The following is a 25,203-nucleotide window of genomic DNA, read 5'->3' as shown; positions in this document are numbered from 1 at the left end:
GAGATGTGACGGGAGTGTCAGTGAGGGAGAAGAGTCTGTGAGAGGAGGGGATAGCAGAAGGGGAAGGGGTTCGTCGCTCAGATGCCGTCGATGCTTAGACCCGGTCCTAGCCAATGAGAGGCGCCGGAATACGGTCTTGGATAGATCTTGGGTCAGGTAGCGACATCCCATCTCAATCAAACTCTATCCCTACCGCCGATCTATACCTACCTACCTTCTTTATCTCACGTGTAGGTAAATAACTTTCATCCCAGGCTTTGCTGTGGCTTGGTATTCATAAGTAAGCCAGACATGTCCAGTATTTGCTTCGGGGCTACTCTCTCTTTGCTGCTCATTCTTACCCGCTCCAGAAGCTGTGGGATCATCCGATATAGCTTACCTACGGAGAAGCTCCTGATCAGCTTTTCGTCGTACATAAGTGGCTGTCTCACTGAGTAACTCTGAAATATCACATCTTGCGAGGTTCTACTTTCCTTCAAATCGTTCCCACTAAAGTAGGCCGTGTGTCCGGAGTCCTGTTCTCGATATATGCCTATAGGAAGTCGCCTGCACATCAAAACGTAAAGAAAAGTAAAGGGGTGGTTCCGCGAATCAGCCACCAATCCGTTGTGTGTGTATATCGTCCAATGACGGAGCCAGTCCGCGGACATCAACCCGAGGTATCTTGTTTTCCTGCCATTTCTCCCGTCATCCAATTCTTCGTCCCCAAGCTCACATTTCTCTCATAGAGCCATATGCTGTCAGACACAATGCGATCCGACAAAGAATCTGATCGCTTTGCTGCACGACCGCCTCGCATGTTGGCGAACGAACCCTTCAGAGTCTCTTTGCGCAGACAGTTGAGCCCTGAAGGAGCGTGAAACCCACCAAGGGAATCCAGTGTTGTCGCCAGGAGACTCATGCCTGCATCATGCTTTTCCGCATGGGGTGCCGTGATCTTCACACATGGTACCGCATTACGACGAGGCTATCGCCGCAATGCTGGACCACTCCACAGCCCCTTGCTTGTCTCGACAACCTTGTTTTGTTCACTGCCTGGCCGCAAACTTGCTGGAACACTGCTGGGTGCCGGACCTGCATCGGACATGACCACATCATTCTGGCTGTCGGCTTCGGGTTGCGTTCCGTAGCCTGAATCCTTGTGGCCCCCATTGCCGAGGCTGATGGCACTGTCGTCCTTCCTTGCGTTTTGCTGAGTCTTGAGGGCTGCAGCGCCACGTCCTGGCTCTTTTGACTTCGCCCCGTCCATCAAATTGCTCTGGCCCTCGCGAAGCTTGTTGATGGCACGAACTGTGTCAATTGCAGCATGCAGCGTCCTACGAGCATTGAAGTTCTTCTTGACAGTGGGCAGCAAGTTCTGGCCTTCGCCTTCGCCATTATTGAGGTAGCCGGCAACGAAGGGGTGTTGCAGGGCTTCGTGCGCCGTCATGCGCTTGTTCGGGTCAATGGTCAAGCAGCGACGGATGAAATCCTTTGCGTGGTCGGAAACACCCCGCCAGTAGTCGAAGGGGGTGAAGCTGTAGTCGGCGTTCAAGATGGCTTGCATCTCCTCGAAATCGCTATCGCGGTCAAACGGCGTGTAACCGCATAGAAGGAAGTAGGTGATGACACCGAGCGCCCATACATCTACAGGCTTGCCGTGACCAATCTTCTTGAAGATCTCGGGGGCCATGTAGCCAGGGGTACCGCATGTCGTGGTCAGCACGTGGAACTGCTCCTCATCCATAATGCGGCTCAGTCCGAAATCGGCAATCAGGAGATCTGCGTTGTCTTCTGGCGTACGGAACAGGAGGTTCTCGGGCTTCAGATCGCGGTGGACGATGCCGTGGTCGTGCAGATAAGCAACGGCAGAGAGCGTCGCCCGGATAAGATCTGCAGCGTCGGATTCGTAGTATGAGCCTTTGCGGCAGATGCGGTCGAAGAGCTCGCCGCCGAGAGCCAGATCGGTCACGAGGTAGAGGTTGTTCATCGTCTCAAAGTAATCGACAAGTGTCAGAATGTTCTGGTGGCCCATGGAGACCTTTTTCAGGACTGCGATTTCATTGCGGACCTGCGAGAGGGGTTGGATGTCAGTCTTTTGGTCGACGATGCAGAAGAAGGTAGTCGAAGGCGTACCATATGCTCTCGTCCGGCCATCAATCGCTTGTTGATGACTTTTGCGGCATAGTAGCGACCGGTATCAATGTGAACGCACTCCTTGACGACGGAGTAGGAACCGGCACCAAGCGTCTTGCCGACTTTGTACCTGCAGGGCTGGACCTGAGGTGACGGAGATGCTCCGTTGGCGCCGTTGGAAGCCATTGCTGCGGCCAACAGACAATGTGATGAGAGTGCTGGAGAGGCGAAATAAATGAGGCCACGAGCGTCGCCCAACGGTCGAGGAGAGTCAGGCGATAGCTCAGGAGATAAAGGTCGGGGTTGCGGTCGCGAGATCAAAGGGTTGGCGGGGTAAGCCGATGGCGAAGATCGGTCGGCGGTTTTTTGGGGTCGGTTAGCCTCACTCGACGTAGCTAGGACCGAGATTACAGGTTGGTTCGACAATGGTAGGGCGAACGAGACAGGTAGCGAGATTGTCTTGGAAAAGATTTTGCCTCTATATCCAAGTCGCAGAAAGAGAGAAATCGAGGCTCGAGGTGGAAGTCTGAGAATAATCTGGCCAAGATTGCTCAAAGGAGCGAGCAGCTGACAAAGTGGGCACGGCAGGTGTTTGGCTGGATTATTGGGCTGATTTGATGATCGACGGTCCCTGGTCGTGTTGACTGCCCCTTGGGAGGGTCTCGCGGGGCCAGTGTGAATTGGATGCAAGGATCAAATCGGCACACAGCAGATAGATGAAGGGGGTGATGTGCTGTCACTATGACGCTATGACGCTGATCAAGTTGACGGGCGTCGAGCACGCGATGTTTGGTAGAAAGACGAGACGGTGTTGGGAGATTTCGGAAACCAAAAACAACGGTGGGAGGAAGTGGGAGTGAAGAGAAAGAGAAGGATTCGAGGTTGCGGAGATACATAGACTGGATGGGAATCGAAGAGATGAACAAGTGGACCACACGCCGCTACACCAAAGATACTGGACATATAGGTATGGACACTAGGGGCACTTTAGCATCTTAGCACCACATGCGCCAGGTCGTTCAGCTCGAGACATCAAGGATTCTCACTTTCACTCGAACATGGAGGGTCCCGCAACTTGGAGACAGCTCACTGACATTATTCCCAGCACAGGAGCTTCGGCTCTCATTCTGACCACTGATCGTTTGAGAATTGCTCCCCGCTCTGTCGAGGAATCCCCCCTTGTCCCCCTTCATACATGTATTTCTTTCCACGACAATTTATCGTTATTCGTTAATAATTGAAGCGACCCATTCAGGATGGGGGTGCTGGACGGATGCTGACGGCCTGACGAGGCGGCTCGGGCCCAGCCATGAGAACTGGGGTCCCCACCCCAGCTGGCAACTGCTCGGTGGGCGCGTTCTAGATTCTATTTGGTACATACTCAAAACCGCCCCCAACCAGTCCGTCAGCTGCTCGTCTTCAGATCAGACTTCCTCTCGGTAAGATTGGGAGTCCAGCCTTAGGTATTCATGTCCCAGGACAAGATAAGGGGAAAGCTGTGGATGATCTGGCCGAACTGCAAACGGTCCAGAGATCTGGCGGGAGCAGCCACCACCACTCTATGATCTGCTTCTAAGCGATTCTTGCATTTACATTTACATCTTTCTATTATAAAAAAAAAGTACACATATCCGTACATCTACCCATATCTAACACAGACTACGCAGATTTCTCTGCCGTCTTGAATGTTAAGCATTCAGTCCTTGGCACATGCTCTTGAAATGCCGTTTTCTGAGTCAAAGTTCAGGGTCCAGGCTTAAACCCCTCTTGTTTGCCAGCCGGCCGTTCTTTGGTGCTTGGCCAGCTCTGGACCCTTCCCCACCAATGTCTTCTCTGCTCCGTACTTCGACCTGCTGGCGGCCTGGTGTTTGCATGTCTCGGTTCCGCCAACTTTATTAGCTGGGCAGAAAAAGCGACTGGGCGAGCTTGGTGCCACGACTCAACACCACCCGCTAGGTGGCCAGATTCCATCCCCTTTTCTCGCCGGACCGAGAATCAGGTGTCGGCATGTTGAACATTTTCTAGCCTGCTCAGTCAAAGGAACGTCGACTCTGCTTCTTGGTGCTCATTTGTTTCTTCTGCCTCAGTCGTCCCTCGTTGAATGATTTTGCTCTACACGCCTTGTTAGCCCCCCTCAGGTACATTGGTGAACGAGAAGACAACTCACATCTCAGCATGCTTCTTCTTCTTGTCAGAACTTGTTTCGCCAGGGACTGTCTCTTGGTATATCCTCTTGATCTCGTCGATAAGCTTTTGCTGGTTTTCCTCCGAGTTGGCATCTCTCTGACGGTGCGTTTGAGCTTGAAATGTCAGAGAATCCGACCTAGCTGTGTAGTATTTTGATGCCCTGATGCCTTGGTGTAGCAATTTGGGTAAGACAGGTAAGATGTCCTTAATAGGCCAAACAGTGACTGCTTTGCTCTCCGTTCTATCATGACATTAGAACAGAGGTAGACAAAAGATTAGAAATACCGGAATATCCAGCGTATATGCGAAGGGCCTACTTGTTGACATGCTGACCACCCGGGCCGCTAGAGCGAGCGTAGGTTGTTTGCCCCTTGGGGAGTTGACTGCCGTTAAAGGATTTGTGCCATGATCTTGCCTTTTCCAACTCTTCAGGATCGAAATCTGCCTCGAATGCTTGAAAGCGAGCCCAGCGAACGGGCTGCAGGGGTTGGATCAAAGGACTTCCGAATGTTGGACGAACATATCGACATAGACTTGTTGCGAATTTCATTGTGGCGATTAAGTTGATCAAAGGAAGACGTCAAACTGATCAAGGCAAAAGTTCAGACCAAACGCCATCTGACTGGCGAAAATAGGAGAGAATAGATTGAATCTTGAATGTCAAGGTAGGCGATTCTTTGCAGAACTGTCCAGTCTCGTTCGAACAGTAGTCATCATCATCATCAATTGATAGACCAAGTGTGTGGATCTGGACTTTTCCTCAGTAGTGATGTACCGTGTTTAGGAGATCATCAAACTGTGAGCTAGACACGGTATCCGAATTTGGCTAAGCGCGACCAAGCTGCCAGATGAAGCTAGCGTCGGGCTGTGTGGGCTTCCAACCGTTTTTCCCACGGTGACATTGGTCAGGCCTCATTCCGTCCAGCGCGATCGGCCAGCCTTGCGGAGAGCAGACGGGAGCTTTGGCAGCGGGTGGATGGCACCTTAGGTTGTTTCCCTTCACCTGCAGTCCTTCACATAGCGATTTTTTCGACTTTTTCTCCCACGCGGCCCTCCCCAGGCTCCACCACGTCGTTCGTACCTGAGCTTTTTAACCTTTTTTTCCTTCCACCGCACATACTTTCACGCGACACCGCCGCAGCAGCCACCAACCACATCTCGGTGCTCATGGCCTCAAGGTTCAACGTTCCTCCTGCATCCTCTCTCCCACCTCGCCTTTCTCCCACTGCTGAATCGACACCCCTCCGACCTCTTCAGCACCAGAGGAAAATAAACTCCCGTCGCAGAGATTTCTGATTCCTCCGAGTCGAATCTTCCATCTGCTGTCACAACGCATCCACTCACCCAATTCATACCTTCTTACTCCGTACTCATACCGCCGCCTGCCCCCATCGGAGATTCCCCCGTGCCTGCAGCCTCTTTTCTTTTGCGCCTGCTTCCTTCCTTCCATTCCCACCCCGCCTTCCTGTCACTCTGGGTATCTGCTCTTACCCTCTCGTTTGGGTCCCCAAACCAACCGACCCAGCCGTGCTTGCCTTGCCTCGCGCTTGCCTTGGCCCCTAAGTACATGACGGCATTGCTGCGGCGCGACTGAATTTGCTGAAAACAAGGCGCCCGGTTGCCTCGTTCGTCGCTTCCACTCCATTGACATAAAGCCCATTCTTTAACCCACCCGCCCACAAGCTTGTCTCGTCAACCTCACACAAGCTTCTTCTGCCTATTTCGCGCAAGCCTTGCCATCGTCGACATCAGCAAGCTTCCACAGCTGTCGTCACATCGCCCACTCGCATCTTCAGGTCACTATCAACACCAGTACTGCTATTTCTATCATCGCCAACCAGTGCGCCAACAACCCCAATAGCTTGAATGCCCGAACCGGAGGCCACCCCCGAGTTCCAGGCTACTGCCGCCGACCTCTCGCCCTATTGTCCATCTCCCCTCCACTCCGCCGCTCCAGCCGTTGTACCTGCTCTCCAGGATACTGCTGATATCCTTGATGCAATGACCGCCCACACTAATGGAGTCGCTCAAGGCGACCTAGACGCACCTGCACATGCGCAAACTTCGACCGAACCGTATGCGCAAGCTGCTACAGACAACGCAGACGCCGAAGACGACGTCGACAGTCTGGACGATGCCTACGGCGAGGAAGAGGAGACACACACGGACAAGGTTCAGGAACAGCAGGTGGAGCCAGATGCCGGCGAGGATGATTATCTTAAGATCTTCGACTCTCCTCTCCGGGACGCGGATCAAGATGGCGCGGAAGAGGATGATGTATCAAAGGCACCAGAATCCATTCAAAATTCCGCCGCTCCTGATTCTTTGACAAGCCCTTCGCAAGTGGCCCCCTCCACCGTCGCTGCCGCTGATTCCTCGTCGGCCACTGCTACTACTGCAGAACACTCCGCCAAATCCGCGCCTTCCCAACCAGCTGCCGCCCATCCAGGAGCTGATTCAAGCGCGCCTCATTCGACTGCCAACGGCGCCTCCTTCAACGCACGCAATGACAATGCTCCCGAGGATGACCCCGCCGTTGATATCTCTCGCCTTGTTGCTGAGATGACAGGCCAGGCGAGCGAGCCCAGCAACAACCAATCTCCCACTGGCTCTACTCAGAACTATGATGCTCAGCCATCGTCCAACTTAACCTCGTCTGCGTCTGCCACTCTTCCTCCCAGACCTCCGTTGCCCCAGCAGGCGGCTCCCACATATCCATCTGAAGACTATCGAGGCTTCCCTCCTCAGACCTCTGCTTCTCATGTCTCTCCCAACATGATTGCTCCGCCCACGCCAGGTCAACCGTCTACTTACGTAGCTACGGGTGCTCCCGGTGCCCCTGGTACCGCATCCGACATCTATGGCAGCCTCCCACCTCCACCCGCCAACGGTTTGAACGCGGCCATGCCCATTACTTCAATGAACGCGCCTCCCTATCCCACTCCTGGCGGCTACCCCGCCGGCCAGACGGACGATACTGCTGACCGCCAGAAGCTTTGGGACACCTTCGTAAACGACGAGCGCCGTTACATGGCTGATGCCAAATGGGATAAATTCCCCGATGGCTCACGCATCTTCATTGGTTCGCGCTCTCTCTCATCAGGCAGACCCGACGGCGCCATTGACTTCTTTTCAGGCAACCTGTCGAGCGAACGCGTTTCCAAGCGGGATGTCTTTGATATCTTTCACAGATACGGCCGTCTCGCTCAGATCTCACTCAAATCCGCCTACGGCTTCGTCCAGTACCACAACCTCGAAGATGCCCAAGCTGCCATGGACAACCTGCAGGGCAGCGAAATCAAGGGTCGCAAGATTCGTAAGTGGCCTTTAACAACATGCGCTGAGAGAACTCTACTCACTTTTACTAGATCTGGAAATCTCGCGCGCCCAGAAGAAGAAGGACGGCAACGAGAGAAACCGGTCGCCTGACCGTGGCGGCCGTGGAGGCCGACAGTCAGGACGTCAAGATCGCCAGGACGGGGCCAACTCGCACCATGACAACCGTCGTAACCGCGATGATTACAGACCGGGACGTAACAGCCCTCCTCGACGTGGTCATGGCCGTGAGGATAGTCACGGTCGGGATCGCTACCAGCAGGACTCTCATGACCGCTCCCGCGGTCGTTCGCGGTCCCCACAAGGATATGGCCGCCACAACGATGGATACCGTCGGCGTAGCCCCAGCCCACCTGCGGCCTATGGTCGTCCTTCTGCAGCTGACGACCGCCTCGACATTCCTCGCCGCTATGGCAATCAGGTCCCTGACGTTCAGTTCTTGCTCCTCCAGGATCTTAGCCGCGACTTCATCACCTGGGTCCAACGCGGTTTCACCGATCGAGGCCTGAAGGTTGACGTCATGTTCCTCCACCCAAGCTTCCCTCGTGAGGCTATTGTCCAACGCCAAGTCATCGAAGGCGTACACGCCATTGTTGATCTCGACATACAGGCACAAAACATGGGTAAGATCCCTCTACGAGTCTTCGACCGCTCCGGAGGCGTCAGTGCCCGATACGATGATTACCGAGACATCGACCCGCCGATCGCGGCAGAGCTCGTCCTCCGGGCCAAGTCACAGGCTGTGCCGGCCGCACCTTATCAGAATGCCCCGCCTCCCCAGCCTCAGTACCCAGGGTATGGACAGCCTTATGGAGGGCAGCCTGTGCCTCCTCAGGCACCTGCTTATCACGGAGGCCAAGGTCCGCCACGTGGGCCTCCTATCCAACAACCCCAACCACCGATTGGAGTGCCAGCCGACCTCGCCAGCATGATGAGTGGTATCGATAATGCGACCCTGCAGCGCTTGCTGGTTAGTTTGAACCCCCAGGGTGGACCGGCAGCTGTCAATAATGCTGCCGGAGCGGCAAATGCTCAGCTGCAAGCTCTTATGGGCGGTCTTCAGCAAGCGCCGCCTGCGGCACCAACGCAACCTGCCTCGTATGGCGGACAGGCCTTTGCTTCCAATGGCGCGCCACCCCCGAATGGCCCGAACGGCCACCCTCCTGCAACTGGCACCGGTGATTCCGCAGTCCAGGTTCAGAATATCATGGCACAGCTGGCCAGATATCGGCAGTAACGTGTGCGGTATGGGAGCTCATTTTACCGGCGCTTGATGAAGATATGATGTGGAAGGGGTTGGTTTATTTGTTACCCGGCGTTACGGGCATGCAGTCCCATGAGGCTGCTCAATAGGGCGGGAAAACTGTGCTTTTCTTATAGATCTGCAGAAGCCATGCCCAACAGGGCGGGTTGCTGTAACCCAGGCATTCACTATTACATAAATACAGTATTTCAAAATAGGTTTGTTTCTCCAAAGTTGAAACAGTCTCTAGAGTATGACACGTGAGAAATTCACAGCTTCTGAGTGGGCTTATTCAGGAAAGCTGTGCACTCAATCTCGACATCAGTGCCCAGCGGTAGCTGGTATACTGCAACACACGTACGGGCCTTTTCAATCCACAGTGTTAGCTTACATATTCTCTCAGGTTTCTATATCGTTTATGTCCTGCCAGAAACGACAGGTAAAGTGAACTTTTAGACATGAATGAGTGGGAACTTACAGGCTTGGGATCAAACGTGAAGAACTCATCATACGCCTCATTCATGGTGGCGAAGTCGGCCATCTTTGTAATGTAGACGTTGACTTTGACGACGTTGCGGAGGGAGCTTCCGGACGCCTCGAGGACGGCGGTGAGGTTCTTGAGGGCCTGGCGGGTGCGGTCTTTGACTGTGCCCTCGGCCTGGACCATGCCTGGCTTGTCGGGGAGGATGCCGATGTTGCCGGAGCAGTAGACCATGCCGTTGTATTTTACGGCTTGGGAGAATTGGGGGAGGGGCGCTGGGGCGGCGGTTGTGAGGACTTTTTCGATTTGGTCGGACATTTTGGCGGGTTGTGGTTGTGGTGGTGAGGAGGGGGTTGTGGGTGGTGATTTGGGCGGGCGATGTTTAGGGAGGAAGATGGAAATCTAGAGTTATTGAAGTCTCAGTGATTTCAAGATAGAAATGATTTAAAATGACAACGGGAGCCGTGAGCTGGATCAATCGATATAAGATGGGTTGGAGTAGCGAGAATGATAAATCCAACGACGGTGAGATTACACCGGCGCGGGGTCGGAGGTGTGATGTGGGTCCTTCTTCGCCGGCGGGTTGGTGGGGGTTTGATAGCGGGCACGTACAGGAAGGGCGCGCAGAGGATGGAAAGGCGTGGATGGTGGATCTCTTCTGTGCTTTGCATGCATGGATTATTCAGTGGATGAGGCTCTTTTTGACTTTTGGGGGATTTTGCCGAGAGGCTACTGAACGTTACTTTGGACCTGAGGTGACGGTATATGTATTGAGCTGGAATAAGTTGCTTGCATTATGCAGGGGTGATAGGATCGGGCTTGGGAAACTTTGTTTCGCCTTGTATTCGTTGGTGAGCAGCACATCGTTTGCATTTTACGATCTAGATCTATACTTTGCTCATGGGATTTCTTTGTCCTGAAGCTATAGACGGCTTCACAGACACTTGTCGATTACAGAGTCATAGGATGCGAGCGTAGGGTATTCTGAGCATGAGTCTGCCGATAGAAAGCGCCTGGCCCACTTTGGCGGGGTTGACGGAGGACTTCGCCGCGGGACGGTGATGGCGGGGTAATTTTGGCTGGCCGAAGCCGGCGCCATACTCCGGGGTACTAGACGTCGGTCTTGCGACGTCTTTTAAGCACCCAGATGATACCCATGCACAGTTGGCCGAGATTTCTGAAAGCTACTCAAATTATAATTCCTCTCCTAACGCCTTGTATGCTAATGATAATGAAGTAAACACTGCGTGCCCAAGCGAGAGACACAAGAAACACCACCATCAGAGCCTGGAGGAAACCTGGAAGCCAGCGTCTCACCGGAGAACATACAAACGTGTCAAAACTCATGGATCAACACCTTTTAGCTCCATTGCTTCCTTTAAAAGTTCTGCAATGGCACCAAGCCCCCGCCGAATAGCCATGTCAAGTAAGTTTTGATCGTATGGGCCGGGTTCTGTGGCATTAGCACCTCCTTCAAGAAGACTATTGACTACGACTGGGGCTGTAGTGTAGTGTGATGTAACTGCCTCAAATAGTGGCGTACGACCGTTGTTGTCCTTCGCGTCGGGGTCGGCCCCATGTCGAAGCAGAAACCCGACGAAGCGATCGCCCCCTACTCTAGCAGCGTTCATAAGGGGAGTCCGTCTCTCGCAGTCTCGTCCGTCAATTTCAAGACCATTCTCAACGGCCTTTTCCAAATCTTCGAGATATTCAGGATTCGCACTGTATACCTTACATACCTCATGGAGGAAGTTCTGGCCCAGATTATCGCGATGAGTAGGAACCAGACCTGCATTCAACAAGTCCTTCAGGATTCGGCCGAGCCTGTCGGGTCAGACCAAGAAAAGAGCGGTCTGCCCGAGCTTGTTTACCGTCTGCCTGAAATCAGAAGTTCCACTACCGAATTCTTGTCGCGACTTTTTAGGAGAGAATGTGGTTCCGCCATTATCTCTTTGGTGTTCAAGAATGCTGTGTTGCAATAGCAGACCCACGCTAGAAATCGCATCATTACCTACGGCAAGAAAAAGGGGAGTATAGCCATCGATGTCCTGTGTATGAACATTCGCATCTTCCTCAAGAAGAAGCTTTACGGTATCGTAGCCATATCTGTTTTCGCAAGCGATGTGGAGGGGTGTTTTCCCAGATGCGTCTCAGACATCTAAGCCGCACCCTCTCTGAATCAACAATCTAATGATTACTACGTTTGCAGATCTGATTGCCCAATGGATTGGCTTCATCCCTTCCGATCGAGATCCCTTATAATTTCTGTTCCATTATCAAGAAGAAACTCGATGAAGCGAGTTTGACTTCTTTGGACTGCCGCTACCAGAGGCGTTTCGTCAGACTCATACCCGGTATCGATGCTAATACCCGTCTCAAGCAGAACTCGCGCAGTGCCTATGTTTCCGGTTCTGGCCGCGCTGACAAGGGCCGTCTTGACGTCTTCATGTTTGTTTGCCGATGATGGTGGTTGTAGATTGGTGTTGGTAGCGACGCTTTGTTGCAATCTTGATCGCCTTTGGAGAAGGAGCCTGACGAATGTTTCCTGTCCCTTTTCGGCAGCGCGAACCAGAGGGTTATGGAAGACAGTCTTCGGGAAAAGGTTAGGTCGCGCGCCCAGGTCGAATAAGATTTCGGCGATGTCGACTTGCCCTCTTTCTGCAGCAAAGTAGAGGGGCGTACGTCCTTCTTTGTCTGTGCATTCAATGCTAGGGTGGACTTGGCTGCTATTGTCGAATTCTGGGGTATTGTATGATGTGAGACTCAATCTCTCTTGCAGAGCTTGTAATATATTGCAGCAACGATCTTGCGACGTCGTCTTGACCCTCCTTCAAAGCCGCAAGGAGTGGGTAGCCATGTCGACCTCCGTGTATCTCAGCATTCGGATTATGGTGAAGCGTTGTCTCGACTAGTTTCGTAAATCCTCTCTCCGCAACGATATATAAGAGGTTCGTAGCATCATGCTTCTGCCTTCTAGTTTTATGCTTTTCAAAAATATTGTTTCTCTGGATCCATTGTTCTAAGGGAAATTGTTGGAGAAAATCGGTCTGTGGGACGGTCCGGGCAGCGGCATTGGCATGGCAGAGTACTTGCTTGGTTGCATACTCTAGGAATGGAAAGCCACGGTCGATCATGGCTTTGAAATCGACGGATCCCTTTTTGGATGTGCGGAATAGAAAGTTATCGTCTCGCCAGTATTCAGAGATGTTGACTTGAGCCGAGTATTCATAGCAACAGTCCCTTAATCGATTGTGGCTTTGGGCCTCGAAATCAGCGCCCATCTCTGGCCAGAGAGTACGCAACCCGTTGTCCTTGATAAGAAAGTCACGTACTGATTCGTGAATGAATTGAACAGTCTTATTATCGGATCTCGTTGTTTCAGCCAGTCCCTTGGACGAACTGACAATTAGACGATCCATGAATTCAAACGGGATCGCATTGGGATCCCACTCTCCCAGCGTGTCAGGCTCCAGGCCGGAGGCCAAGGCGAAATAGTATTTTTCGCGTTTCAGACGTCGTACGCTGTAGAGAACCCATTGGATACAAAGAAGCAGATCGTCAAGGTTCTCTTGGTCTCTTGTCAATATATCCTGGAAGAGCTCGCTCAACTCGGATGGAATTTCTTTCAAGCGACTTTTGACTGCGAACAGGCGACCCCTAAGGTATTCCTTGTTGAGAATGTCGACCACCAGTACGACCCACATAAAAACACCAGAAAGCTTTCCGTAAGATTTCGGCGATGACCTCTTCACTCTTGGGCTCAGTGCCGGTCTTGAGACTAGTACGGACGTACTCTGCGAGATCTCTTTCATGACCGATTTGATCCTCCAGGATGAGCTTTTGGCCGTATTGTATATCGATATAGGGGTAGTGGCGACTGGAGAAGCAAATGTAGAATCGGAGATCGTTCTGAACCGCATATTGTCCTAAGTCTTCAAAGACCCCGACCATCTCTCGAACCTGACTCTCGGCGCACTCGTCAAGGGCGTCAATGAAGCAAGTAAGTTGCCGTTTCCCGAGTTTCCGAACGGCGCTACGGAAGAGGGTCTTGGTCTTCTCTAAGTCCCACACTACGAACTCTTGTGTGCCGTCGTTTATGTCGACTAAAGCTTGTAGATCGGGAATTTTCTCCAAGAGCTGATGTAGCAGCGACCAATACATTCCCAGCGTCGACTTCTCGAGCCCTTCGCCTCTTGCATTGAAAAAGAATGAAATGGAAGGCCCAATCGATGCGGCTCTCCTTCTCGCTCGGCTGAAGGCGAATTTCATGATCGTTGACTTTCCCGCCCCAGGTTTCCCCCTGATCCAGAGAAAGCCGTGATGCTGAGAGTACATCTTACGATCTATCCAAGTGGTATAGTCAGGATGTCCGAGAAGCCACTCGCAAGTTTTTGCATGATTGGTCTTGATATTGGCGTGCCGCTTGTCAATCTGATCAAACTTGAGTGAGTCTAGAAGCCTCTTGAGATCTGACGATGGTGTTGCTGTGGGACATCGTAAGCAGAAATTAATTTGGTGCGAGGAGAGCGTCATTGACTTACCAACAATCTGGACTTCAGGCCGCACTCGAGCAGTGGAGTTTCTTTGAGGTGGCGTGATGAGAAGAAGCTCCTTTGCGTATGCTGCGGCGGTAGCAGCGGCATATTTCTGCCATCGCTTTGCTTTGTGGGAATCCGAATAATCACAGATGCCGCGAATGACAGGGCATGGAAAATTGTCCATCAGCCCTGCAGCTTCCATCTCAAAGCATATCGATCCAAGTTCTTTCGCCAATCGGTCCCTCGTTTTCGCATGTTTCATAACCTGATTCCCAGAGGCAATGATTCCGTAGTGGATACTTGTGTTGCGCGTTGGCCGTAGATCGCGTGGTATAAGCTTCGATCTGTCACAATCGTCACAAGTTTCCCCAGAATGTTCATGTGTAATTCTAACCGATTTCGAAGGATAAACATCGAGGTTACAACACACCACAAACTGCAGCATTAGGAAGGAAGTACTCTCGACAATACGTTGGACCATTCACGATTCTCGAACGAGTAGGACGCCTCGCATACAGACTCGACTTACCCAAACACGCAAAGATATATAACGTAATTTCAATAAACTACTTAGAACCAGCACCACCCCTCGACATCTACGGAAGGATATTACCAATACTAACGGCGATTTTACCAACTAACCTACCAAGAAAAATCATCGACGTACGACAAATCAAGAACAAACTTCAATTCTTATCACAACCGCAAGGGCTAAGCGAAGAGTACAGACAGTGGTTAGACCTTCCTTCCAAAATCATCGCTACTCGACACCAGCTTCCCCAGGAAAAGGAATATCTTATCCAGCCTGACGACTACACTTTCTCACAGTAAAAAACAGCACAGAGCATTCCCAATTTCAAGCAACTCCTCAAACAATACCTCAACTGATCGCTCTTGCCCACGATTTCACGCCTACGTCAGGCCACTACTTAAGCCTCATCTTTGCGTACTGTCAACTCACACTCTTCTCTTCCACAAACAACTACAACATGGCAGAGCCCGACAAAGACTCCGCCGAAGCGGTCCTTCCTGGCAACGAGGAAGTCGAAAAGGATGATGCCGTCGACGAAGAAGAGGAAGGAAGGGACGACATTTTTCATAGCCTAATCCAATCCAATTATGAAAATAATTTGCGACGCGGCCCCGGAATCCTGAGGACCGAATGGAACGAACAACTGATGGGACCGCGCCCGGAAGTCTTGTCTCAGGCGCTGCTCCCAAAGACGAACAATGGCAATTCCCTCCCAAAAAGTTTCGTCACCGGAACAAAAAAGAGAACCAACGACCAGAAGAAAGCAGAGAGAGCAGCCAAGAAAGCCAAGCTGAGAGAAATGGCTAAGAGAAGGCAGGAAGCCGACAACTCCTCCTCCCCGGAATCCGACGAAGAGATGCCGACACCTGGCAAGGGTGCCACAGGAGCAGAGGACGACGGAGGACTGCCTACAGACAACGATGACGACGTCGTGAAAAAGAAGGCAACAGGGGCAGACAACACCGCCGGAAAGAAACCAACGAACAACACACAGGCGAAATCGGCTACCAACCCAAAGGCTACCAACCCAAAGACTACCAACCCAAAGACTCCCAAGCCAAAGAAGGGCGGCAAAATCAAGATTTTCCCGACAATGTTCCAACCCGCTGACGACAACCCTGATTGGCACTACCCAGACGATGACGATCAAGAACGGTTGGGAGATAAATTGATCAGCGCGCTGGACCTCGCAGTAGACATATTCAATAATGACAAGGAGGATGTCGTCTTCAAGAACACGGAGAAGATCGCAATTCTCACGACACTCTTCCAGACACCAAATGTCACCCAGAGGGGAGGCGACTTATCATCCTACCCGGCATGCAGGAAAATGCGCAAAAGAGAAGAGAGGGAGCCAACTTTCGTTGAAGCAACTACAGCACTACTCCTCTACCAACTCAAGCCACCAACGGGCATGGGCGATTGCGACGAATGGATCGAGATGTTGAGACACATACAGGTCTCCGACACTTCGGAAGACTGTGAAGAACTGGACGACCTTCTTGAAGCCTGCCATCGCACACGAGGCGGAGATGCGGCTGTGCTCGCACAACTACCCAAGCGCGCCAAGGCCAACGTAGTTATCCTTGACGACACCCCACAACCGGACACACCAGTGAACGACGACCAACAAGAGTTTTTCAACTTCGCCAAGAAGATCGACATTACCACCACAATGGAAAATCGCGCCCGCATGAACTACCTAATTCAAGAATTGAACACCCGCAAATGGCATGATCTGGCGACATACGCCGCAAAGATTATCAACCAAGGCATCTCGGAGGACGACAGGAAGACGATTCGCACGAAGGTCATCTCAGATCTCAACGCCAAATTGCGAGGCGAACCGGGCACATTGTTGCCAAAGCATTACACTATTACATGCACTAAGTGCGGAGAAAAGAGAACATTTTAGACGACTACAGCAGGCGAACATTTGAATTGGGCATATGGAAGTATTTTCAATCAATCGGAGGGCGAACATGGCATTATTTTACAGCGGGCGATGAGGACATCGCTATTTTTCGTTGGGGGGAGTTGTCATATGCCACGCCACCTGTGGCTCACAACGCCACAATTACCGTGGCGCAGCCACAACACATAGGGGCTTCGGCCCACATAGTTTAGCCAAATCAACCTTTACTTCACACATCCCTACCATACGGTAGCACCCATCCTTTCTCGAACTAATCGTCGTCGGTTTTGGTTTTTCCCTACCTTGTTGTCATCCGCTATCGGAGAAAGCCGATCACAATGTTTCAAGAATGCGCAGACGACTCTGTGGGACAAACGTTGTTCAAAATCACACATCGGAAGAGCTGTTCCTTGTCGTCCTTTGCTATCAACCCGGACCCACAACCTTGCGATTATCTCGAACAATCTCAAGGCCACAATCGATCAATATCTTAGGGAGATATGGACCAACCAAGGCCGCCCTCGGACAACGAAAAACAATTATATTACCATGGGCTCCCTTCTAGACCGATTTTAGTTGCACGCTCTGATTCGTTAACCAACCCTTGGAATCTTGTCGAGCAAAACGGTTGGGTCCGAAGAAAATGCCTTGCCGCGGTCGGCACCAACCATCTGATCGTTGGACTCTGGAATGACCACAACGGACCAGGGTCTCTGACCGACGACATCGTGGCAGCCCTCACCAGATACAATCTGGACTGGAATGCTATCGACATACTGAGAGTCGGCTATCTTCAAGACAACGAGGCGGATTTCCCAGTTACCATGTTCGTCTCGGCGAGAAAGGATTGTACAACGTGGCGAACCGCATTTGAGGCCGCCACAGAGTGTCATCGAGTATTAGGAGAACATGGGATTTTCGACGTAAACTGCGAGATAAAAGAGGCCAGCACACAACAAATGGTGTCTCCCTCCGCAACGCCTACCAGTCGGCCTACATCGGTCACCAACTTGCCCGACCCAACCGTGTCAGTATTCAAGATCAACAACACGAAGTGGACCTGGCCGTACCTCGAGTTCGGCTATGATCTTACTGATGGTTTGGGAGTGCCTATCGCAACTCGTGAAGTGCCCGAGCGACAAGGTACAAAAGGTATTTACCTTCGTGTCAAGCATTCCAAAAATGAGTCGGCCATGTTCGCACTTACGTGCCGACATGTTTGTTTCTGCCCCGACGATGTTGACGACTGGCTCCCCGAGAACGAATGGCAACAGACGACCAAAAGACTCGTGGTACAACCGGGCGAGCCGCACCAACGCAAGAGAACTCAAGACTTAGAGTATCATATCGCTCATATCTCCAAGAGAATCGTGGGACTTGAGAAGTCGGCACCGTCCCATACCGAACGGCAGAAAGACGAGTACCCAACTTACCAAAAGTCGTTGGCCACACTCCTAGACATTCAAACACACTTCTCAAGCCTTGAAAATTTGGACGACCGAGTTTTCGGAGAGGTTGCTTATTCCCGAAATTACAGTCTCGGAAGCCATGGGGAGTTGCAAGATTGGTGTTTAATCCGGCTCCATCAAGCCGCCCACCAACAACCCCTTGACCAACTATCAAACAGGGTGATGCTCGGCTCTAGTTCCACTCTCAGTCGGCTTTTTCCGTTTGAAGAGACTGTGCACGAGAATGGAGTCCTCAGTCTGACGTCTTCCGTTGTATCAGCGGCAGAGATTATGACTACAGTCCCAGCGTTGTTGGTTGGAAAGTACGGAAGTGGGAGTCAGGCCACGGTTGGCGTTTTCAACCAGGTCAAGTCTGTCCGACGTCACCTGGCGAAATCAGGCGAATACTTCCAGTCGAAGGAGTTTTGTGTCATATCAGCCAACGCCTCTGTCGATGTGCAAGCCTGCTTTTCAGTGGAGGGCGACTCTGGTTCGGTTGTGTTTGACGTAGACGGACGTGTAGTTGGAATCATCACTGCCGGGATCACCCGAACGAAGATACTTGAGGGATCGGACGACTATGATCTTGATAGAGCCGTCGATGTCACGTACGTTTATCCGATGGAGTATATCTTGGAGGACTTGAAGAGTTGCGGGTTGGAGGCCGAAGTCGTTTAACAGGTGAACTTTGTTGCCTCGTTATCAGTTAATTATTTCCCTACAAAAGACTTGGCAGTTTGAGTTGCGCCTTGCCCATGTACGACTTTCTCAGTGAAAACCCAACTGTTTCTTCAGTCGAAATAGATCAAATCCACCCGTCGTGGGAAGTGGCCGGAAGGGTGAAGTACATATATGAAGGGCGACCAAGATTGGGAAAGTAATGCCTTGTACATGTCTAAAATAAAGCCAGCCATCGCGACGGCTGCAGCCATGAGTAAACTGGAATATTGTGGTAATCTAATAAATGAAACCTTTGCTCTAAGGCTCTGTCTTGCAACATTGTGAGAGCACGACTGACCGATGTCAAAGACACCAGGTCTTGACTCTACATGTGTCTGTTCCTGACCACAAGACAGTGTGCTGCTTTCGCCTAATCCTTCTTTAATGCTTAGTCCAGTAATCCTCTAATGGCTTTGCCATTGCCAAACTCAATATCTTCTCGTGTGTTCGATCTTTGGGAATCCGTCAATCGAAGTAATTCGCACCCACCTGAAGGGCTCAGACGATGTCGGTAATACCACAGAAGAGCCGTTACGAGTGTTATCGGAACTGCTACAACCCAGTATACCCAGAACTTGCTCGAGACATTCCACGAGTCTGCTCCCGAGTCGTAATCAAAAAACGAAGTGCTGAAGACGGCTGAAACGAAAGTTGACGGTAGGAAGAGTAGTGTGAGAAAAGCCACGGTTTTCATGGCCTCGCTGTCCCTCTGCGTCGCGCGACCGATGGCTACAGAAATCCGGGCGTCGGACTGAGCAACCATGTTGTATGCGAGCGAGATCTCGTTGAAGTGCCGAGCCTTATTGGAAGCCGAGCGCTCTTGAAGGCTCGTGATCATCTCTTCGAAGAACTGCAACCGCTGATGCGTGTAATTCCAAGCCCGTTTCCATGCGGTGGAAGACCTGGATTGATCGTCAGGGCCAACCTTGTATGCCTCGTGTTGTAGTAGAATCTTCCTAGCAGCCTTGACGGCCAAATCTAATGTCTCTGAAACATGTATAGCATGTCGTGCAGTTTCGTGCAAATGACGAAAGTCGGGCGCAGTCTTTGAGGTGGCCGAGTTGGAGCCGTGGATTATGTCCCTTTGCTTCTCTGTGGTCCTGACTGTAACACGAACAGCCCATACAGCGGCATCTTGCAGAGTGACGACCTTCTCCAAGATTCCGATGTATATCCAGTAGGGGTCGAGGAAGTAGTCCGCGTTTGGTACGTTGTAAATGGGGTCGGATTCATCTTTCGGGACCCTCTTCATACTATCCGCCGCTGGTTGAACGGCGTCGAAGACGATAAGGACTGTTTGACGTGTCTTCGCCACCCAGTGCGTAATCACATTAGTCTTTGACCATTCATATCCTGTATGTCCTTCGTTCGTGAGCTTCACTGGAAACCGTGCCCATGTAGCTGTTCTCCCGTCAGCCAGCGCCCTTGGCCCTAATCGTCACGACTTACTCAGTCCTGCAGTATTTCCGTCCTCGTCAATCTTTGTCTCGCATCCAAAGTAGCCGTTAGAGTCTCTGCAATACCGTTTCCACCAGAGGTCTGGGATCAGGAAGGCCTTAGCATACTTCTCGCGGCATGCTGAACATTCGCGTATTTTCTGTGCAAAAGCATTGCTATCCGCTTGTCAGCATCGTGCTGTCACCGAAGCTATACTAAGCTTACACGATGCAAACATCGAAGTCTTCCTGGTCTGCTAGGTTGGATGCTGATTTCTTCTCACTGGCCTTCGTAGCCGATCTCCATTTTCGATCACCTATTTCCTGTTAATGTAGCTCCTGGTTCAATGGGATTCTCTCTAAGCGGACCTTTCTTCCAGTATAACACTTCTGGTTGCGGGCAAGATTCACAGCACATTTGGTCCATGTTGATTGATCGCATGGTAGTTGAAAAAAGTAGCTTATCAAATGCAGCATGAAATACTAGCCCTCTTATAAGACTAGATCAAAGGACTCGGCTGTGAAGATTGCTCAAGAATGGTTGCATTGTACATCAGGCTCTGAACGGGAGCCGCAAACCCCGCTTTAAGCGCCGATGCAGGCTGCATGGCAGGGCCTCTCGATACCCTGAGTTAACCAACCAGCGATTTGAGGCAGATCTGCTGCTGCAGGCAGGCGTTGTTTTGGACTCTGTCCCTGTGAGGAGTCTGTTCCAGAGGACTTTCCATCATATGAGCTATGCAAGCTGTGTAATGTGATACCGAAATTCATGGCTGAGCCACCAGCCTTGCCGTCCCGAGTGGAATGACTGGAGGAAGCCTGGAGCTAAACATTGCGGCCCGAATGCTGCGGTTCTTTGGTCCGTCCGTTGAGGATGTAACAGCTCCATACCTTGCGGTGACATGCAGAAAAGAAAACAAACAGCAAAGCTGAGAAGCAGTCGGCAACAACTCCAATGCCTTCTTTGTGGATCGAAGTGAAAGCGCGATGATGCTGCAGACAGTGGAATGAATGGAAGGGTCTTTCGGCAGGGTCCTTCCCGCCTGCCCACGAACAGCCGGGATGTTCGCTGAAATATCACCGACGCCTGCTTGGCAATGGGGAGCACTTGCCTCCACCAGAGACGGGAAAATTTGGGGGAAAGCTCAGGGGTCACCTCCTTAGCTTCCTCCTTCGGACCAATCAAGACGTGGCTTACCAAGCAATCCATCGCAGCTGGTCGATACACCTATTGGAAAACGAGCCTAAGCCAACCTAAAACCGCCTCGACTGCGAGGTGAGACTTTGGACGAAGATGCCAGCTGTGAGGTGTTCGTTCTGCCGTGTGTAGTCGGTTGCCCAGGCACACTTCTCGATATATGACAAGTGACGGGAACCTTCGCCAATTCCCACTGCAACTCCATCTCGTCTTCATTTGTGTAATTACCCGCTCGGTCCGAGCTTGCGGACTATCACAACCTTTTTCTGTCTGTCTTGTCTTTTGTCTTCTCATGTAACACCGAGCTCCATTGAGCTTCCTTCTTGTCCAAGTCTACCTCGCCATTATCCGCGTCACCCGTGAAAGATCGACCGCTATGAGTTGGCCCTACCGCTTTATCGACCTGTCCAAGGAAGAGGTCCAGATCCGGAGACAGACTCTGGATCGCTATGGCAGTTATGCTCAGTACTCGGCACTTACGCCAGTCATCATTGCTTTGCTCTTTCGGCTCGGGGCGTATCTCAGCCAACGCTGGCAGTCGGGAGCTTCCTACTCTGCTGTCCCGGGCTCTCCTGAGCTGAAGACAAGAAGACAGAGCTGGGGCCACAGCTGGGAGGCCACAATCAAGAAGTGGAAGTGGTGGCTCGCCGACGATGTCTACTTTATGGGGCAGCATTGGGGCCAAAAGGATCAATGGGTTTTTGGTTCGGCCTGGGCCTCATGGCTGCTGGTTCTGAGCGTGTTGGAGACGGGCGATGGTGAGTTGTGAATCCCCTCAATTGGATGTCAAACGTGATGAAACTCCAAACTCGACCTTTGAACCAACCCCCCTAGAGACTCAATTGAGCCTCAATAAAGTTGGAATTTGGTGCTCAAAAACACTGCCATTCGGACCGACCAAAAGAAAGGCCATGTTTCTAACTAGCTGTAGATTACCTCCATCTCACCAAGCGTTTCGGCATCATCGCAGTCTCCCAGATCCCCTTCCAGTACCTGCTGGCATTGAAGAGCTTCAGTCCCATCGCCAAGGCTTTCCGCACATCTCACGAGGAGCTGAACAAATGGCACCGCGTTCTCTCCCGTGTGACGCTATCCCTTCTTGTCCTCCACGCCGTATTCTACCTGAACTTCTTCGTGGCCAAAGGCATCGTTCAGAAGCGCCTCTTTGCACCCGTCGTCTTCGCCGGTGTCGTTGCATTTGCAACCATGAACATGATGACTTCAACAGCGGCTGCCACCGTTCGAAGGTACTCGTACCGCATCTTCTTCATCACCCACCTCATCGGTGCTTTTGCAATTCCGGTCCTGGTCTTCTTCCATGCCAAGTCGGCTCGCCTGTTCATGGTCAAGGCTATCATCGTCTTCCTCATCGACCTTACCGTCCGTCGTCTCCGGACTGTAATGGCTCTTTCGAAGGTTGAGACTATCCCAGGCACGAACCTGATTAAGATCTCTGCTTCGATACCTCAGCACAAGATCAGTGCTTTCCATACCCGCCCAGGTTCCCACATCTATCTCAGCGTTCCCGCTGCAGCACGACCTGGAGCTGGCCCAACATCCCCTGATGCAATGCTCTTTGAGTTTCTCTTTAACCCCTTCACCGTTGCATCCGTAGACGAGGATAACGGCAGCCTTACTCTGGTAGCTCGTCAACTTGATGGCCCACTCACACGGCATCTCGGCCGTTTCGCAAACGCGGGCACCGGCATCGAAGACGGCAAGGTCCCGCTCTGCATCGAGGGCCCCTATGGTGCCGCATCCCTCCACTTTGACAAACTCACCGGATCCTCTGTCGACCGCTTCCTGTTGGTTGCTGGTGGCGTAGGTGCAACATTTACAGTACCAATCTATCACGCCATTCTCCAAGACAATCCCAGCGCCAAGGTCGAACTCGTCTGGTCCGTACGCGGCGCCAGCGACGTAACCTGGGCTACGGCCACCGACAAGTCCGTCTCCAAGAGCGTCCTAGACGACCCCAACGTCCGTGTCTTCCTTACCGGCGAGGCCCTCAACTCGGACTCTACTGGTCCCATGGCCGGGCTTCCTGCCGAGACCAACGCCGAGGGCGAGATGGAGATGAGCTCGCTGCAACGTGACCGAAGGCGGAACCGTCTTACGAGCGAGAGTAGCCGCAAGCGTCCGGACTTGCGCAAGATCGTTGACGACTTCTTCAGGCAGGGGGCCGAGGAGAGGGTTGCGGTGCTTGTGTGCGGACCGGCGGAGATGGGACGGGAGGTGCGGGAGTATGTCGGCGCGTGGGTCATGAGGGGCCGGGACGTGGTGTGGCACAATGAAGCCTTTGGCTGGTAAGGACCTGTATGTTCGTAGATTTGAATACTTTGAGTCGATAGAAAGATATGGCCGAGGCTACTGGGTTGGCGTTTCTGTCTTGGTTATTCGGTGGTCTGCCCTAGAAATCATAGCCATCGTTCCAAATTCTTCGTCTCTTCCCCTGCTCAGTAATCGTGTTCTGGTCATCTCGATCCAAGAGTGAAATTTCCACAGTATGCCGAGGGGAAAGAATGTCATTTTATCTATTACGAAACACGCTGCTAGGATGAAAAGCCTCCCTAAACGCCAAAAATCGTAACTCAATGCTCATCCGTCATACCGCACACGTTTCCTTGGCTTCCTCCTTGCTAAAGAGCTTTAATCAGCCCGCTTCTTGGAGTCGCCGATATCTCCCGTCTCCATATCCTTGCTCTTGACTTCGCCAATATCGCCATCGCCATCTTCCTCTTCCCAGTCGTCCACCTGGTTCTCATCCCAGTTATCCACTTCCTCCTCAAGTGACCTACCCCCACTGCTGGCACCAACACCAACACCAGCACCCCCATCCCTCGCACCACTAGCCTCAACAACACCAGTCTCATGTCCCTCGCCAAGCTCCACATCCTCCTCGTCCTCCCCGGGGACAGCCTGATACGTCTTGGTCCGGCGCTTGCGCTCGAGCATGCGCTTGTGGTACCACGAGCACAGGCCGATGCCGGCGAGCGAGCCGACGACGTTGGCGACGATGTCGTAGAAGTCGAACTCGCGGCCGTTGGGGAGGAAGCCCTGGAGGAACTCGGAGCCGACGCCGAGGATGAAGGTGCAGACGGTGAGGGTGAGGTTGAGGGTGCGGCGGCGGTTGGTGTCGAGGATCCAGTAGAAGACGATGGTGAGGAGGAAGAAGGTTGTGAAGTGGAGGACTTTGTCGTTTACGTATTGGCCGAGTTGGAGGGTTGTTAGGCCTGCGTAGCCTGCGACGAGGAGGAGGGCGAAGAAGACGCCTGGAGGGGAGGAAGTGTTAGCTTAGGTCTGCGTACTTCTGTTTGCGAGGTTGGGCTGGAGCTGATGCTCGTGCTGAAGCTAAGGTAGAGATGAAGCTGAACTGGAGCTGGAGCTGCGTCGCCCACTCAGCTCTTGGAGGAATCGATGAAGATCCAGAACCATGGGTGACCGTGGTTGGGCTCTTGACGTACCTGCAAAGGGCAAACGTATCCGCATTTTGAAGAGACCTGCAGCAGCTCCTGCAGATGGTGGTGTGATTGGTAGCTTGCGATGGGTAGCTAAGGTAGCTAAGCTTTTGGAGTGTCTCGAACAATTATGGGCGTCTCGAGTGATGGAGGTGGGCAAGGACGTTCAGCTACAAGCTGGCAGAAGAGAGAGGTCGAGGTTCGTGTTGTGCGTTTGCTTCTCAAAGATGAAAGGGAAACTGGCCAGGGTTGTTCGTAATGGGGTCGTCACGGACGAGGGTGAGGTGTCCAGCTGGCCGGAGCTCCCAAGCGACTGGATCAAGCGAGGGAGAGCTTTTTTCTGCTGCGGGAACGCGAAAATGGAGTTCAGCCCACTGACGGAAGGAGATGTGCAGCAGTGGTGGCGCCCCCCAACCCCAGGCTTTACTGCGTGAGGTACGGGACCTTCTTCGAGGACAGGGGTAGGCCCCCGAGGATTTTGGAGCAGATAGAGGGGGCCCGGTTTGGTCGGGTTCAGGTGGCCCGGGCGGAAGATGCCGTGGGCCGCAGTTAGGTACTGTCGCGATATGGATGTCTGGGGGTGCCAGACGCGATGC

General features: G+C 52.3%; 8 protein-coding genes across 8 annotated transcripts; 4 read left to right on the top strand and 4 right to left on the bottom strand.

Annotated features, from left to right (window-relative positions):
• Positions 1-967: 967 nt before the first annotated feature.
• Positions 968-2,301, bottom strand: cmk1 (Calcium/calmodulin-dependent protein kinase type I; the record flags this gene model as incomplete). The annotated part of the gene is made up of 2 exons (XM_053196950.1): positions 968-2,050; positions 2,116-2,301. 2 exons carry the CDS (start codon positions 2,299-2,301, stop codon positions 968-970), a joined length of 1,269 nt encoding a protein of 422 aa, XP_053045638.1.
• A 4,018-nt stretch (positions 2,302-6,319) lies between these two features.
• NAB3_2 (nuclear polyadenylated RNA-binding protein 3) lies at positions 6,320-7,731 on the top strand (the record flags this gene model as incomplete). The annotated part of the gene is made up of 2 exons (XM_065759049.1): positions 6,320-6,324; positions 6,429-7,731. 2 exons carry the CDS (start codon positions 6,320-6,322, stop codon positions 7,729-7,731), a joined length of 1,308 nt encoding a protein of 435 aa, XP_065612359.1.
• Positions 7,732-7,817: 86 nt separating this feature from the next.
• On the top strand, positions 7,818-8,875 carry NAB3_1 (nuclear polyadenylated RNA-binding protein 3; the record flags this gene model as incomplete). Its single annotated transcript, XM_065759048.1, has 2 exons — positions 7,818-8,006; positions 8,060-8,875. 2 exons carry the CDS (start codon positions 7,818-7,820, stop codon positions 8,873-8,875), a joined length of 1,005 nt encoding a protein of 334 aa, XP_065612358.1.
• A 275-nt stretch (positions 8,876-9,150) lies between these two features.
• On the bottom strand, positions 9,151-9,680 carry N0V96_010802 (uncharacterized protein; the record flags this gene model as incomplete). The annotated part of the gene is made up of 2 exons (XM_053196953.1): positions 9,151-9,246; positions 9,360-9,680. The coding sequence occupies 2 exons, from the start codon at positions 9,678-9,680 to the stop codon at positions 9,151-9,153; spliced, it is 417 nt and encodes a 138-aa protein (XP_053045641.1).
• A 5,209-nt stretch (positions 9,681-14,889) lies between these two features.
• Positions 14,890-16,347, top strand: N0V96_010801 (uncharacterized protein; the record flags this gene model as incomplete). Its single annotated transcript, XM_053196954.1, has 1 exon — positions 14,890-16,347. One exon carries the CDS (start codon positions 14,890-14,892, stop codon positions 16,345-16,347), a length of 1,458 nt encoding a protein of 485 aa, XP_053045642.1.
• Positions 16,348-18,903: 2,556 nt separating this feature from the next.
• Positions 18,904-20,369, bottom strand: N0V96_010800 (uncharacterized protein; the record flags this gene model as incomplete). Its single annotated transcript, XM_065759047.1, has 4 exons — positions 18,904-19,808; positions 19,965-20,128; positions 20,178-20,268; positions 20,363-20,369. The coding sequence occupies 4 exons, from the start codon at positions 20,367-20,369 to the stop codon at positions 18,904-18,906; spliced, it is 1,167 nt and encodes a 388-aa protein (XP_065612357.1).
• Positions 20,370-21,525: 1,156 nt separating this feature from the next.
• N0V96_010799 (uncharacterized protein) lies at positions 21,526-23,459 on the top strand (the record flags this gene model as incomplete). Its single annotated transcript, XM_053196956.1, has 2 exons — positions 21,526-21,907; positions 22,081-23,459. The coding sequence occupies 2 exons, from the start codon at positions 21,526-21,528 to the stop codon at positions 23,457-23,459; spliced, it is 1,761 nt and encodes a 586-aa protein (XP_053045644.1).
• A 339-nt stretch (positions 23,460-23,798) lies between these two features.
• N0V96_010798 (uncharacterized protein) lies at positions 23,799-24,638 on the bottom strand (the record flags this gene model as incomplete). Its single annotated transcript, XM_053196957.1, has 2 exons — positions 23,799-24,421; positions 24,614-24,638. 2 exons carry the CDS (start codon positions 24,636-24,638, stop codon positions 23,799-23,801), a joined length of 648 nt encoding a protein of 215 aa, XP_053045645.1.
• Positions 24,639-25,203: the final 565 nt, after the last annotated feature.

The sequence above is a fragment of the Colletotrichum fioriniae genome (assembly GCF_027942845.1).
Source record: "Colletotrichum fioriniae strain IMI 355084 chromosome Unknown scaffold_15, whole genome shotgun sequence".
NCBI classification, from domain to species: domain Eukaryota; kingdom Fungi; phylum Ascomycota; class Sordariomycetes; order Glomerellales; family Glomerellaceae; genus Colletotrichum; species Colletotrichum fioriniae.
Note: the sequence above shows the minus strand (reverse complement) of the source record. Positions and strands in the feature narration are given on the sequence as shown.